Here is a 16,299-nt window from a genome sequence, read left to right on the forward strand (position 1 = left end):
GTAGTATATTTTTTCAATTAATTACATTTAATTTAAGATATGTAATATTCTAGCATAAATTATGTGTAGATACTAATAGTCATTAGTTAGATAGTGATAAAGTCTAATGCCATCTTACATTATATAGTTATTGGTGTCTATATTTAAATTAAAATATGTGAAATTCAATATAAAATAATACCAATCAACATAAGACCATCTCCAATAAGAGATGTAAATACTAAATATTATGTTATATTTAGCACAAAAAATCAATAATTGATATATTTGACATAATTTTTACAATTATGTTCCAATATAAAATTGTAAATGACACGTTTACTAAACTGTAATCGTAATCGGAATAAATTAATGAGATAAATTAATGAGAATAAAATATTGAAAAATCAGAATTATTATTTTATTATGTTGTTTACTAAACTGGCTAGAAGGAGAATTAGAATCATTTTTCTTACATAACTAGAAAAAGTAATCAGAATGTTTTAATTTAACTAAATTGCTATTTATAGAAAATGTACATGTTGTACGTGTTTTCACCAATTGACACATGACGTAAATTAAGAGTGTTTAAGGCTCCACGGGAGCTAAGTCCAGTTTTCATCATCGTTACCATCATGGGTGGAGTGCATCCTCCAAGGACATCACCTCCCGAGGACTTAGTCGAAGAGTAATGCTCCAATAACCCTTCATGTTGTGACTAATTCCTCCAAGTGTGCGAGAACCCTTCTCCGGAGTAGAAGAACAATTGTCAGGTGTCAAGCTGAGAGGCGTTCTGGACCACAAACAACTACCTAACACCCACCTGCCACAGAGGTCGTGTTGTCGATCTCGTACAAGCGACAAAGAGGATGTCTCACGACGCCGTCTGACATGAGAAAACGTGCAGCTACCACCCTGAAGGATGTTTTCCCCAATAAAGTAGTGGATTGAGCCTCCTCGTACTGGGCCCACACGAGGTACACTAGAGCCCATGAGCTTAGTAAATGCAAAATGTATAAATTTATGTAATAACAACTCTCATCAAGAGATGAATAATTGTAATCAACTTCAATTAATGAGCTTAATCTTCCTAGTTGCCTATATATAGGGTTAGGACACACTTTGTAAAGGATCTCAATTCTCGTTTTTCAGAGTGAGAACATACGTTTCCTGAAAATCTAGAGAGTATGAGCTTTGCAAGCTCTTATTCGTTCTAAATACAAGTGACTCGTGGATTAGGGTTAATTAATAACCTGAACCACATACAATTTGGTATTTTTTTTCTTCTTCTTTAAGCTTTTCTCTTAATTTGGTAGTTGATGAAAAAATCAGTCAACAATATATATTTTTTAAGAGAAATTTTTTTTTTAGGATAAATTTGTCTTTTAATTTTTTATCATAAAAAATAAAATAAAATAAATAAAAAATAATTACCATTAATGTCATTACTAAAGAAAATGAGAGAGGAAGTATTCTCATTGTTTTATCCCAAATTCATGTGAGTCCCGTATTTCTATTACTAAATAAAAGTAAATAAATAAATAATAATAATTACAACGTATGTGATTCTCGTTACTGACGAGTAAACATGCCTAAAAATTGATAAAAATATGAAGTTTTCATTAACGTTCCTTTAATATTTATTGAAAATATAAAAAAATTTATTTTTATTTTATTATTATCTAAAAATCTAATTATATAAAAAATATTCATTTACATTTACTAAAAGTAATAATAAAATATTAAAAGTAGCATAAAAGTAACTAATTAATGGCAATTTAAAAATTGTTCTCATATAAAAAAATAGTTTATAATATTTTGGATTTTGTGTTTTTTCACATTACATGTTTGTAATTTATGTTTTAATAAATTATTTTTTATACCTTTATTTTGTAAAATAGTTCAAATAGATTCAAAACCCAATTTTGATAAACAAAAAAATTGAATATAACAATACTATTATTAGACAGAATGATTGAATTTTTGTTTAGAGTTATTAGTTTGTTGAATTATTTGTAATTTTAATTCAGAATTTAAAAATTTATTTAAATTATTTTATAAAATATAGAGTTAAAAATATAATTTATTAAAATACATTATCCAAACCAAATAGACAATAAAACAAAATAAAAAAATCCAAAATATTGTATTAAAAAAATATAAAAAGAGTTGGCACCACCCGTCTTACACTTTTCAGATACCAAATTATTTACTATTATTATTATTTTATTTTTGGTGACACTCCATTATTTATTATTACTTAACAAAATATCTGACCGACTGGTCAACCAACCTCATAAACCCATCGGGGACCACTCGGCATTAAAATGGCCGTGGAACCCACCAGAATCAGAATAACGAATATACTAGGATGACGCCACGTACACATTGCCCACGAAATCTCAACCATCCATTTTATTATGCTAACGCCACGTGTCATCATCTTGCCGATTCCCGAGCTTTCGCTCGGCTTTTCGACAGTAAGGCTCATTCAACTAAAAGCTCTCTTCTTTCTCATTGTGATTTGAATATCTTAAGCTGATTTCTCTGCTTAATCTTCAAGCTATGCCTTTTTGAATTCGAATCGAAGCATCAACGAGATTCAGGTCTGTCTAATTTATCTTAATCTCATTTTCGTTCCCCGCCAATTTTCCCGGGAAAGCAAACTTTTCATTGCTTATGGTTTTTTTTTTCTTTTTCGGCCAGGTTTGTTTTGATATTGAGATCGAATAGTATGGTACATATCGTGTTTGTTTTTATATTTCCTGTTTAATTTTTAAATATTTGTTTACATGAGTGTTTGAGCTTGAGAGAAAGCTAAAAATGGTGTTTATTTCAGTGAAATTAGGGTACCAGTAGTAGAGGTGAGAAAATGGATAAGTTGAAGTTAGGTGAATTGGGCGAGCGGTTGAAAGCGAGCGGAGCTAAAATGGGTCGGATGGTAAGTGAGAAAGTGAAGGAGATTATGCAAACCCCAACCCCTGAATCAATGATGGTCGATGAGGCAACATTGGAGACTTTGGAGGATCCAAATTGGGGTATGAATCTGAGGATATGTACAATGATAAATTCTGAAGAGTTCAGTGGCTCAGAAGTTGTTAGAGCCATCAAGAAGAAGCTCTCAGGGAAAAGTGTTGTTAGCCAGAGGCTGAGTCTGGAGTTGTTGGAGGATTGTACTTTGAATTGCGAGAAGGTTTCGTCGGAGGTGGCATCAGAGAAGGTGTTGGATGAGATGATGAGGCTAATCGATGATCCGCAATCGGACAATGGGAATAGGGTCAAGGCTATGCAGTTGATAAGGGCTTGGGGAGAGTCTGAAGATCTTGCTTATCTACCTGTTTTTCGTCAAACTTACATGGTACGTTGTTTTCTTGTCTTTCCACTTGTTTAATTGGTAGTGGTACTTACCATTTTTATCTAGTGTGAAGTATTGCCATTAATTTTCCTAGATGGCACTAATCATTTAGAGATGTTTTTATAATTGTGGGAACTAAACTTGAAAATATGAGTCTTTAATTAAACTTGAAAGTACGAGTTTAATATAATTTTCCTGCAAATATCAACTACCTTGTTATGACTTAAATTCTTTCTTGGCAATGCTCAGATGTGCTGGTTATGGTTACTTTGCTTTATGAGAGGCCCTGTTTCATTTAGGTACAAGATGTTGATGTCTTATTTTTATATGTATAATCTGTTTGTATGACAGAACTTGAAACGAAGAGGAGCACCTCCATTAGTACAGGAAGGAAATTCGCCACAGATGCAGCACGACTTAGAGTCATACGTTCAACAACCATTGTCTCCCCCTGAGAGGTACCCATTGCCTAACACTGGATCGCATGATGCAGATGGCAGTGCTATTCCCTTCAATTTTCGGAGTCCATCACTTGAGGAGACGAAAGAATTTATCGTCATAACTCGAAATAGCATTGAACTGCTGTCGACTATTTTGAATAGTGAAACAGAGCCAAAACCCTTGAAGGTATTTCATTTTCAGGCTCTTTAGCTTAATTCAATAAAAATAGTGTGATAGTTGGAACCCAGCTAAACTATAGAACTTTATGATGTTTCTTGTATGTGCTCCTGTATGTCCCCATAGGGTTTCTACTTGTTTTGGTACTTTGGTGGCAATAATTTTGTTCTTTTGAATTTTTATCTTATCCTGCTGTGAAGTCTGGTCTGATCTGGCCATGTTCTTGTGTTCAACTTCTCACTAAATGTCACATATATGTATTGGAAAGGAACATGATGCTAAGAGAAACTCTTCCATGATTGCAGGAAGAACTTACACTGAGCATGCTGGAAAAGTGCAAGGAGTCTCAGCCTGTGATTAAGGCAATCATAGAAAGAACCACCGACGATGAAGGAATGCTATTTGAAGCTTTGTATCTTCATGATGAACTTCAGCAGATAATTTCCAAGTATGAAGAGTTAGAAGCATCTCTAAAGCCCGAAGGAGAACAACAGCATGAGAACTCTGACTCAACCAGGCACGTGGAGTCGGAAGAAACTGCTAAAAAGCTTGGGGAAACATCACCTCCAAAGTTTGACTCAGAACCAGAGAGATTAGACGGTGCCAAAGCGCACGGTAGAGGAAAGCAGCCCGAAAATGTGGCCGAAGTCAGTTCTTCTTCTCAGTTGGGAAGTGAAAAGGAAACCAAAATACTGGATACTCAAAAAGGAGGAGGGAGCTCTGAATGGAGCAGCAGTGAGAAAGAGGGTGCATGAAGTGGGTATTATTAGGTTCTCTCATATGGTTGGTGTATGGTTATTTCCGCATTATGTATGCTTTGAGCGCCGGACTAGCTCCGCGTGCTCATAATCCTTTTCTCCTCTTATTCTGATGATTTTTAATTTTTATCGTCTGTATTAGATACTATGTTGTTGTAATTATAATTAGCCAATAGAGAAACTTTAGATTTTCTTTTTTTAACTACTATTTTTTTTGGCATATATGGTTCTACGGAGACATAATAGGTTATTAGTGAAAAGATGCGTATCTTTTAGCTTAAAGACATGTGGAAGTCCCAATTTATATATACTACCTAAAAATAACGTGATTGCAAGCTTACAAATCTATTAATTTTTTTTATTATATTTTTTTAATTGACATATTTATTTTTATATGTAAATGTCATTATTTTGTCTTCTTAATGTCGCAAAATACATCTATTTTAATTAGATTAGCCTTCTATGTTTTAATATTTCTCTTAGCCGTCCATTGATTTAGTTTTTTCTTTACTCTTCACACAGCGGCCACTTTCCATCTTCCATGCATCCTTTTATGCTATTTTCATATTATTATACACACTATTATTAGAAGGGAAATTTCACTTTTGTATGCCTTATAATATCCTAATTGAAAAAAAATACCAGCATTATTCACATTTTTAATTTGATGCTAATGAATCCCAATGTACCAAAATACCCCTTCCATTATATTTGTAACACTTCTTCTCTCTTTCTTTCTCTTCTCTCTCTCACAAAACTCTCATCCAAACCCATGGTTTGCACTTTGTCTACAACCTGAGCCACATTGTGTTCTCAAATCATTGAAAGCCATCTCCATTGTGGTTGTAAAGATCCCGATATCAAATGCAACATTTATTTTGAGAGATTTTGTATGAGAAAAACCATGACTAAGAAGATTATTCATTTTTTTTATTGGGAATTCTTTGTTTGCTTTTTTTTTTTTGCTATTTCGAACAGAACTGAGTATAGGTTGGTGTGTTTTTTTGGTTTCTTTGAGAGATTTCTTGATTAGCGAGTTTCTGGGTTTTCTGCAACTGTTTTGCTCGATAAGAGCTCGATAGTAGCTCGATAATAGGTAGACGATAAGTTATGTTATGAACTCGATGATGGCTCAATAAGTATACCAATTATTTCTCGATGAATGCTCGATAGTAGTTTCTCGATGGTGCTCGATGAAAATACTTGGTTAGGGTTGGGTTTGGTGAAAATATTTATTGCTCGATTGAGTTCTTTTGATTTTTTTTTAACAATTCTTTGTTTTTTTTTTCATCACAAGTTCCATTGTTTACGTTTTTGTATCTTACAATGGTGTTTGAGAAGTGTATGGGAGGAAGTGAATTTTCAAGGATGCACAATGTACAATGATACCGATGGAGAATGATGTAGCGTACTTGCAATTGTTGGGAAAAACTTATACTGGATCTTGTTTATTTTCATGTAAATCTTATATTAAACAAATTAATTTAAGACAACCTATAACATGTTTCTATAATTGAATTTAAACAGAGATAATGATAAGAACACTTACATTATATGCAGTGGAATGTATTAGTCATTTCTTCAGTTTCTCTAACCCTTAAATCCTTTTTGTCGCAGGGTATCACCAAGAAACTGGACCGATCTTCAAATTTCTTCACAGTCTTCCAAAGTATCTTTAGAATCACCTAGACTAGAGTGGCAATTCTCAACACATGAGATAGATACAAAGAGAAGAAGATAAGAGAATTTAGAGGCTTAGAAAATGACTTTTTGCTGTAGAGAGAATCTAAAAACCTATAGCATCAAAACTAGATGTTTTGAACATCTGTTCATCTGTCAGATCGTCTGATTTTAACTCTCACTTAGCATTCTTTTTATAGGCTCACTTAGGTCATTTATTTAATAAAAAAATCAATAAAATATTAGTCATTAGGTCGAAATTATCATGGGCTTTAGGCCTGTAGCGACCCAAATTTGCTAATAAGGCTTAGGACCTTGATTAGCGTGCCGGGAGAGCAATAATTGATTTAATTGAGATTATATATGAATTTGGTGACTATGTGATTAGACATGCATGATTGTGTGTGTTAAATATGCATGTGGGCCCCGTCTGGTTATTAGGGGCATGTTTGTAATTTTAGCCCGTTGAGGGCATAAATGTAATATTTGTGAATACTGTGATATTTACCATGTATGAGTGGTGATACATTTGTGATGCACGATCCGAGACAGTCCTAGGGAGTAGTCTAGCTAAAAAGTCACAACGGGGTCAAATACCCGGCTCGGGAGGAGCCTAGGGGTATTTTGGGAACGTAAACTGTGTTCGAGACTTATGGAGTAACGGGTAGTAGTTTGGTAATGATTTGGACATGTCAGGATTAATGGGGACTTGTAAAAATACCCGGGGACTTAACGGGATATGTCAAATGACTAAATTGCCCTTGGGTTACCTAAGGGGTTAGGATAAGCTTTAGGGGCAATTGTGTCATTTGCTAAGGGATATATTGGGATTTATTTGACTGATAAGGCACTAGAAGAGGTTAGAAGGGAAAACATTCAGAGGGAAGCTCTCTCTCTCTCAAGTCGGTTCTCTCTCTCTTTCTAAGCTAAGGAGGATTTTCTTGCTGAAAATCAAGGGAGGAGCTTGATGATTGAAGGAAGTGAGGTCTATAAGTAGTTAGCAACAGCTGAGGAATTGAATTTGTCATCAAGGTAAGAGTCTATATTGAATTATGTTAAGTTTTGGCTGTAGATAGATGTTATTTTTAAAAGTTAAGCTTTAGTTTGATTTTTGAGCTTTGATGGGTTTTGCGATAAGTTTTATGGTTGTTAAAGTGGTTATGTTGGTTGGATATGAATCCTAGGAAGAATTCTGGGATTAGGGCTCTGAATTGAAGATTTCCAGGGAAGTTAGCTCTTAAATTTTGCATGGAATTTCTGGATTTCGGGGTTGAGCCGCGGCCCGCTTGAGTTTTTAGGCCAGAAGGGACTTTGGGAAAATTGCCTAGGCGCCGCGGCACAAGTTTGGGCACCGCGGCCCTAGGCTGTCAGATGTGAGGCAATTTCGCCTCTGCTTTGGGGTGCGCCGCGGCGCTTAAGGAAGGCTGGGCCGCAGCCCAAAAGTGGATTTTTGGCAAAATGAGGGTTTTTAGCTCGGGAACTTGAATGTTAAGGCTCGGGAAGGTTTCTACTACCCATATTGGTAGAAACCAAGATCCCGGAGGTTAGAGTTAAGTCTTGAAACTATTTAATGAGTTAGAACTTGATAGTTGGTTTTATTCATGTGTTGTGACTACGATTTCTCTTCAAGGCTCGGGTTAAAGGACTGTGCTCGTGATCGTGGTGCTCGGGTAGCTTGGGACATAGGTAAGAGAACTGTTTGTACCCGTAGAGCTATGTGGTGTGTTGTACTGTGTGTATTTCTTGTGGTTTGCCATGTTATTAATGGGAATGTGACTGGTCGGCAAGATCCGGGAGTGGCAGAAGCCGGGAGAGGCAAGAGCCGGAGGCGGCAAGAGCCGGGAGCGGCAGAAGCCGGGAGAGGCAAGAGCCGAGATCGGCAAGGGTCCGGGAGCAGCGTTAGCACGTGGAGTGAGAGTTGCCAGGGTGAGACCCTAAAGGATACCTGAGATATCCTCACGGTGTGGACCGTGAACCCAGGGCTTGGTAAAGCACCTGGGATGGCACGACCGCTTGGTGCTTAGCTTGTTGATTGCTTCATTGTATGTTGTTGTATTTCTGAACTACTAAGATGTTGTGCTACGATGCTTATATGTTTGATGTTCCTATGTGCTGTTGTTCTGCTATGGTATGATGTTGCTATGCTACTGTGCCTTTTGTATTCAAATAACGGTTTAAATAAGTGTTTATTTGCTGGGATAGATTATAGTATGTTGTGTTTTAAGGTTCTCTTGCTGGGCCTTGGCTCACGGGTGCTCTGTGGTGCAGGTAAAGGCAAGGAAAAGATTAATCAACGATGAGTTAGAGGGCATGGAGCAGTGAGTACATGTTTGGTTTGAGGAACTGGTCATGAACGCTGATTTTGTCGCTTAGGCCGACTGTTAAATAACCTTTTGAGTTGTAAATATGTTTTTTTGATAATATATATGGGATCCCAATGTAACCCTTTTCATGTATTAAAGGAACGACCGACTTTTTATACCAAAATCTTATTTAAGCAAGTTGCACTTTAATTAGCTACACATTTCAACCTAAAACCTCGATTAACGAGTGATTAGCACGTTTAAAACTCACTTAGTAACGGCTCTAAGGAAATAGGGCGTTACAAGACCCGCGAAATTTCTCATTTAATTATAAGCCCATTGGACTTAAAATCAAAGTCTGTATTATTTTCTATTGATTAATTAATTAAATAATTATTTAAATCCTTTATCAAATTGATATTTTATAATTTGAACATTGATTTAAACCTATTTATTAATTTAGACACAAATTTGTCTTACTTAATATATATGTCATAAAATCTATTTTTTTCTCTAAATTGTATAACTCTGTGAAACTATCCAAAATTGACCTAGACAACTTTGATAATTCTAATTGATAATTAAATCAATTAATTTGAGACTATCTAGATGATTTTATCTAAGGTACATTGGGGACCATGGGCCTATGAAATCAAGCTCCAATAAGTTATCATAAATCTAACAAATAAATTTACTAACTTATTAATTCCTCGTGACTCTACTAAAGACTCAGAATTGCACTCTTGAATTCATAGAACGCTCTATAAGCAATATAGATACGCTATTAATTATTCATTGTTACAACCATAATTATCACTCAATCCTCTATAGACTGTCAACAATGAGATGAGACTAAAATACTGTTTTACCCCTGATTGTATTTTATCCTTAAAACACTTAGTTCCTTGTAAATGATATTTCAGTAAACTAATATTAATTACTGAAATGAGATCTCTACCATTTAGCACCTTGAACCAAACTAAAAGAAAACCATCGTTTTACTTCTTCATCAGAATCTATAGATGTTCATATCTATGATTAACACTCCCACTCAATTATGCTACCGAGTTCCCAAGATGTAAGTATGGGCTAGTCTGTAGGGTAAGCTGGTAAGAAACAAGTCAAAGAACTCATATAATACAATCAGTTAGAATACTAACCACTCAGAATTGAGATTGAATGGACCTATGGTAAACTATATGATATGACTATAATAGATAATAACAATATGTTTACTTATCCTATCCACTGTCAATATCAGTCCAGTCCGATGTAGCAAATACATCTGATCTTATCTATTTCGCTAATGTTCTGGAAAGAACATAATACTACAATGTGTAAGTAAATTATATCGTAGATTGGCAAGTCAGTGTAAACCATGTGCACTGACTAATCTTAGGACTAACTTATATTTGAACATATAATCACATTTATATTCCACTGTGATTACGTCACTATAAATATGATTATCTATATGTTCGATATTTAATAGAAGTTTATATTAAACAAATAATCACGAAAATAAAACATGTGAGCAAAATGACTGTCCCAGTCAAAAAGTGATTCCTATTATTTTATTGACAATAAAATAAGATTACAAAGAAATTGAGTTTTAATTAGGGCATAAAACCCCAACAACAACTTCTTGACATATTGCATAAGGAACTTCGTGTTGAAAAATAGTTGTATGAGTTAAAATTTGAGGTTCCTTACACATGTGGTGACCAACCATTTACACCCGTTTATGTTGAAAGTGATCTTGGTGTCCGTGCACTCTTAGGAATAACATCACAAGAAATGATTGCCTTGTGTGTCACTCTTGTTAAGAAGATTGTCATTGTAGATCTATTTTCACTCCCAGTCCCAGTGTTAATAAAGTTCATAGTGAGAAAGAGATTTTATGGGTATTGTTGGTGTTGATATCCCAACTGGAGGTCCTATTGGTTTCTTGGAAGGACAACATGTATGAGTACGACCCCTATGTGAATGACGATCCAGTAGCTGAATTTGATGAGGGGTCGGGGGACAATTCAGAGGCATATTGTATAGTGTAGAAGTGTTGATTGACAGGCATGTATATTATACTCATTTATCAAGCGGTCACTAGTTAGACACTCATCCAACTCTGCTTGTGATGGTCCAGAACTGAAATTCAACCCCATCACCAGAGCAAACTCTCCCATGCTGAATCTATAGGCCATTGAGCCCAAAAAGAAATGCACCTCATCTTATTTTTTACTTGTTATTTTCCTCAATAATAGCTTATGCACTAAAACTATTGAGAAATTAAATTCTAAAGCTAAAAAGACATGTTTGAAAGGGATTCCTTAGCTCTTTCTATCTGCCCGAGCTCCACAAACCTATTCTTAATGGTATCTGTTTACCGAGATTTTCGGAAACTATATTAATAAAGATTAAGCAAGAATAATGCTGAAGGGTTTAAGAGATATAAACAAGATTTTTACGTGGTTGGGGAATTAATGAGCCTTAGTCCACGATACAGTTGTATTAGAGCTTGGAAAGTCCTTAACAATGGAGTTTCTCTCTATGTTTTAGCAGAGTAACTATATACAAGCAAAAATCGAGCCCCTTTCCTCAGTGCTCTGTCACCTGTATTTATAGGTTCACAGGAGCACCGAGCTTGGGCCGGGCTGACCTGGGCCCAACAAGGATATAAATCCCCATGGCTTCTCTATCGAAAGCCCAATACAAAAGATAAAAATATAAAAGACAAAGAATGATCAAAACCCACTGGCCCAACCCAAAGCCTGTATTTCGCCCGACAAAATAGGGCTTTTGGTCTGGGCATTCCGAGTTACGAGGCAGGTTCAGGGGACAAAATCATTTAGTGCAGTGGCAGCGCAGATCTGAACCAGCGGCATGCAATCCCGAGGTGGCCTTTTTCGCAGGTGAAAAGTGGGGACAACCCCCACGCGTCATGGGGCGGCTTCAGGTTCACGGATGCTTTTTTCTGCCAACCCTGAGGACTTGACCCGGGTTCATTTACTTCTGTCCCTCTTCGTTTACTGCAAGCCCGGATCATCCACCAGGAGCCCGGATCGTCCACCAGGAGCTCGGATTGTTTACCAGGCTCCGGGACCGTTTGCATACATCCCGACTGTAGCCCCAAACAGGTGCACCTCTCCCGGAGGAAGGTCTCAGATTATTCTCCCCGGACACCTTTCGGGCCTGGGCCCACACTTGGGCTGTCGAAGCCAATCACATTTCTTGGCAAACGGGCCTGGGCTGGGCCCAACCTCATTCGTCTTGCTAGTGGGCCTGGATCGCGATTTCCGGGCCTAAGGCAGGAAATGGGGATAACAGTATCCAAATGACTACCACCCCTATATGTGACTCGGCCAGGAAAGTGATTGTGTAACGCCCAAAACGTGCATCCGCTAAGCGGTGGTTGTAGTATAGATCGGGCGGTCGACTCCACAAGGAGGCAAATAAATAAAGTTAATTAATAAATAAAGTTTAGAGATAAATAATATGAGGAAAATAGAACAAGTGATATTTTTGTTGTTTTTGTGATTTAAAGATTAGAAATAAAGATAGACTAAAGTGTGATGTAACAATAGGTAACAAGTAGGAATGATCAAGAGTCACTAATATGCATAATTATTTATTTGGATATTTGATTCACAAAAATATGCATACTTATTTAACATTGAAGCACAGATATATTTTACAAAAATGTATTCAAGTGATTACTATTCTTTACCATAGAAAGATGAGATAAATCTGATGAGAAATCTAAAAATGACATTATACCATTGGCAATAATGCAATAAAAGATTGGACATAAAACCTAACACAAATATTACTTTTACTATTTATAAAATACATAGAAAAAGCATGACTAATTCTATATAGATTTTAGCAAAAGTAAATATATATGAATGAGATGGAGAAAATGATAAATATATTATCTATATTATTTTCACTAATTTGATAATACATAGAAAGTGCTTGACAAAATCTATATACTATTAGTAAACATAAACATAGATAACAAGAAGAAGAAATCGTGATGAAAGAAAATAAATCACTCAAATATATAAAATTTAAGCACACAGTGAATAAAAAATACCAAACAAATTCATAGTGCATATAGGATCATCCTAACCTTCCTAAGAATGTTAGCCTATTATGGCAGACATTCTCATTAAATTCTAGAGAGAAAATATGAGAAATGAAACTAAAATTTGGTAGAGTTTTGCTACCTAAAAATTGCATACAAAATGTGAATGAGAGTCCATATTTATAGAGGGAGAAAACGACTAAAAAGAAATTAAACAACAAAATAGGGTTTACAAAATAAATCTGAAATATTAATAATAAAATATGATTTTGAAAAATCAAATCTTATTATAAATATTAACCTAGTTATTTTCGTGTATGGGCCCTTTTTCTAAAGCACAAAAAAAATATGAGCTTTAAAGCTCAAAATGGCAATGTGCAAGGCCCAAAGTGCACAAAAAATTGGGCCAAAGGTGGCTAGTTGGGAGATGGTCCATTGACCCAGCCGAGCCAATCAGGGCATGCCACATCAACAGGGGGAGCTGAAGGGAGAAGGCATCTGAACCGGGTCAGGAGGCGGGTCACGCGGGTTTGGCAGGCGGGCGCTGGGTGCTCTAGGTGCTGGCTGGGACGGGTGGCGGCCTTGGGTTGGCTAGCAGAGGACGCGTGGCACTGTAGGAGCGCGCCACGTAGGCGTGGCTGGGGAAGAGAAGAGGCTGGCAGGCCTGAGTGTTTGGGCCTATTTTTGGGCTTCGCTCTTTCAACAATGCCACATTTCCTTTTCTTTCTTCAATTTTATTTATTTCTTTTTTTCTTTGTTTCCAAGTGCCAAAAATACCAATTAAATCCTACAAAATAAAACAAACTAAATTAAAATTAAATATTTTCATTTATAAATTTAATCATATTAATTTGATGAAAATATTAATTAAAACTTAATTTATTTTGACTATTAAAATAAATAAATGTGTATTTTTAGGCACTAATCAGTGATCACCAAATGCAATAAGCAACTTCGACATCTGCATTAACACATGAAAATAGTTAGTGAGAAAATAGAAAGCTAAACAAAATTGGGCAAAGTTTTCATAACAAAACTGAGTTAAACATTGTCATCGAGCAACCATCGAGCCTTATCGAGCTACAACATAACCCTATCGAGCCAAAATCGAGATTTTATTGAGCTAACATCGAATAAATTCAGAATCTGCCTTAATTAAGAACCATCGAGCTTATATCAAGCTCCTATCGAGCCTATCAAGCCACATTAAATCAATCCCATCCAGAAACCATAGACCCTGTCAAGCCTAACCAATTACTATCAAGCTACTCTTATTGAGCTAACATCGAGCTTATATCTAGCCCTCGAGTTCTAATGTCTCAGTTCTATCGAGCCACTATTAAACATTATCGAGCTTATGATTTTCCAAACACTATCCTATTGTCGAGCTTGCATCGTGCTCTCATCGAAATCGAGCAATATCGAAAAACTCATAAAAAATATCTAGAACTCAGATCGACATACCCACCAGACATTCTCATATGTTTCCCCAAATTTTCAAGGGAAACATGCATTTAAGCTGAAAAAGTAATTTGGAATCAAGTTTTTACCTCCTCCATCGTCTATGGGTCTCAAATTTATGTTGACAAACCATAGGGGTACCATTTCTATACCCAGTCGCTTTCCTTCGCCGACGAGTTGCCTCAATGGTGGTGGGTCAGAGTGAGGGTTGTGTGAGCTTCACGAGAAAGAGAGAGAGAGGGGTGAGGGTTGGGGATTTTGTGGTTTTCTTCGGGTCAGACTGAGAGAAAGTGAGAGATTTTGGGAGAAAATCTTTTTTTTTTTGGTGAATGATAGAGGTATTTTGGGTAAATGGGGAATTATTGCACTAAATTGAAAAATGAATAGTGCATGACATATATATATTTTTAATTTGGGTATACTACATGCATGGAAAGTGAAATTTTCCTATTAAAATTTCCTTGAATAAAATGACTAAAATATAATAATTTTAATTATATTTATAAAATTTAAAATTTAATAACTGCATCTTAATTTTAATTTTTGTTAATATCTTTAAACTATGTTCATTATCAGAGTAAAACAACGATAAAAGTTTATCAATAATCGTAATAGCTTATGTAATGCCCCGAATTCTCCGATGTGGTTTAATGGCGGGATTAGTAGGCTGGGAGGGCCATACTTGCTTAATTATGCCATTAGTTGATAAATGCATGTATATGTGAATTATATTATAATATGATGTTAAATGCATGCATGTGGTCCACATTTTTAATTACAGGGGTGTGATGGTAATTTGGCCCGTTGAGGGTATAATTGTATACATGTCGGTGATATGTTGTTGAGACCACATTATAATGTGGGTTTGTTCGAGCTATTCGGCATGAGACGATATTGGATTATTGATTAGCGGTCTAGTCATAACAGGTTTAAGATCGGGGCTCGGGATGAGTCTCGGGGTGATTTTAATGATTAGAGCGTTATCGGGAACTAAAGGGTAACGGGATATGAATTATTGGTGTTTGAGATTATCGAGAATAGCGGGAATTTGAGAGCGTTAATTATGATTAACGAAATAGGTGGAGAATACCAATTTTGCAATTGGGAACCTTTAGAAACCTTTAATTGACCTAGGGGTATAATGGTCATTTCACCCCTAGGATAGATATAACCACTTTTGAGCTCAGAAAGAGGAAGAAAAAGCACAGCAATTTGGAGAGCCTTCCCGTACCTTCTTTCTCTTCAGTTTTCTTTGAGATTTTTGAAGCATTCTTGAGAAACAATTAATAGTATTTTGATAACTCTATAAAATAGAGTTATTTTACCACTTTTTATGTGCTAATTGTTGCTTAATTCTTGAGTTTTTAATTGATTTATTAAGTTTTTAAGTAATTTTGAATTTATTAGTCTTATTTTGATTTTATATATTTTTGTATGTTTTTATAGTTATTTTGTTGTAATATATTGTAGTTTAATTATTTGAATTATTGTTTTGTTTAGTGGTAAAAAAAATGTTGTATTATTGAAATTAAATGTAAAATATAAATTAAGTTATAATTAATATTTTCAAATAATTAAATTGATTTATTTTATAGATTGAAAATATTGTATTATGATTTATTTTATATTTATTTTGTAGGGAATTTATGCTCTTGAAAAGCAAGAAAAATGAGATAAAAGTGGTATTTTTGGAAGAAAATATAGAAAAATTGGCATTTTCCCAAGCAATTCGGGCCCATCAGCACAAGGCCCAACTGCTCCTCCATTCAGCCACCAGCAGGCCAAGCTTCATTTAGCCTCCAACGTGGCCCACCTGCCTCCTGAAGCACTCCCACGTTGACCCCAAGCTCCAAAGCCTTCAACATCTCCAATTCATTCCAGTGTTGCTCCATCAGCCGCATGAAGCCAAGGCCAACTCCACCGAAGCCCAAGAGCAATCCAAAGCAGCCCAATTAGCCACCAGGTCCAACGCCTGACTTCTCTCCACCAAAGCCCAAGTCCTTTCTTCAGTCCACTTCGGCTCAAGCACCATCTGCCTAGTCCAAGTCAACCATGCCAAAG

The 16,299-nt window shown here is 35.7% G+C and overlaps 1 protein-coding gene across 2 annotated transcripts; it reads left to right on the forward strand.

The window, feature by feature from the left end:
- The first annotated feature begins 2,432 nt into the window (after nucleotides 1–2,432).
- Nucleotides 2,433–4,912, forward strand: LOC133785135 (TOM1-like protein 2). 2 transcript variants are annotated; one of them, XM_062224394.1, is made up of 5 exons: nucleotides 2,469–2,585; nucleotides 2,686–2,716; nucleotides 2,819–3,337; nucleotides 3,686–3,961; nucleotides 4,258–4,912. In XM_062224394.1, the coding sequence occupies exons 3-5, from the start codon at nucleotides 2,852–2,854 to the stop codon at nucleotides 4,705–4,707; spliced, it is 1,212 nt and encodes a 403-aa protein (XP_062080378.1). In that variant the 5' UTR covers nucleotides 2,469–2,585; nucleotides 2,686–2,716; nucleotides 2,819–2,851; the 3' UTR covers nucleotides 4,708–4,912. The 2 variants fall into 2 exon arrangements, with proteins under 2 accessions (XP_062080375.1, XP_062080378.1); XM_062224391.1 differs by lacking the exon at nucleotides 2,686–2,716 and having other exon boundaries at nucleotides 2,433–2,585.
- The last annotated feature ends 11,387 nt before the right edge of the window (nucleotides 4,913–16,299 follow it).

The sequence above is a fragment of the Humulus lupulus genome, chromosome 1 (assembly GCF_963169125.1).
Source record: "Humulus lupulus chromosome 1, drHumLupu1.1, whole genome shotgun sequence".
Classification (NCBI taxonomy): domain Eukaryota; kingdom Viridiplantae; phylum Streptophyta; class Magnoliopsida; order Rosales; family Cannabaceae; genus Humulus; species Humulus lupulus.

Bases quoted from the DNA above. Each gene is read 5' to 3' on its own strand.
- LOC133785135 (XM_062224391.1), top strand. From the start codon at position 2,852: ATGGATAAGTTGAAGTTAGGTGAATTGGGCGAGCGGTTGAAAGCGAGC. The intron at 3,338-3,685 runs GTACGTTGTTTT...TTTGTATGACAG, and splicing joins TTTTTCGTCAAACTTACATG to AACTTGAAACGAAGAGGAGC. The intron at 3,962-4,257 runs GTATTTCATTTT...CCATGATTGCAG, and splicing joins CAGAGCCAAAACCCTTGAAG to GAAGAACTTACACTGAGCAT.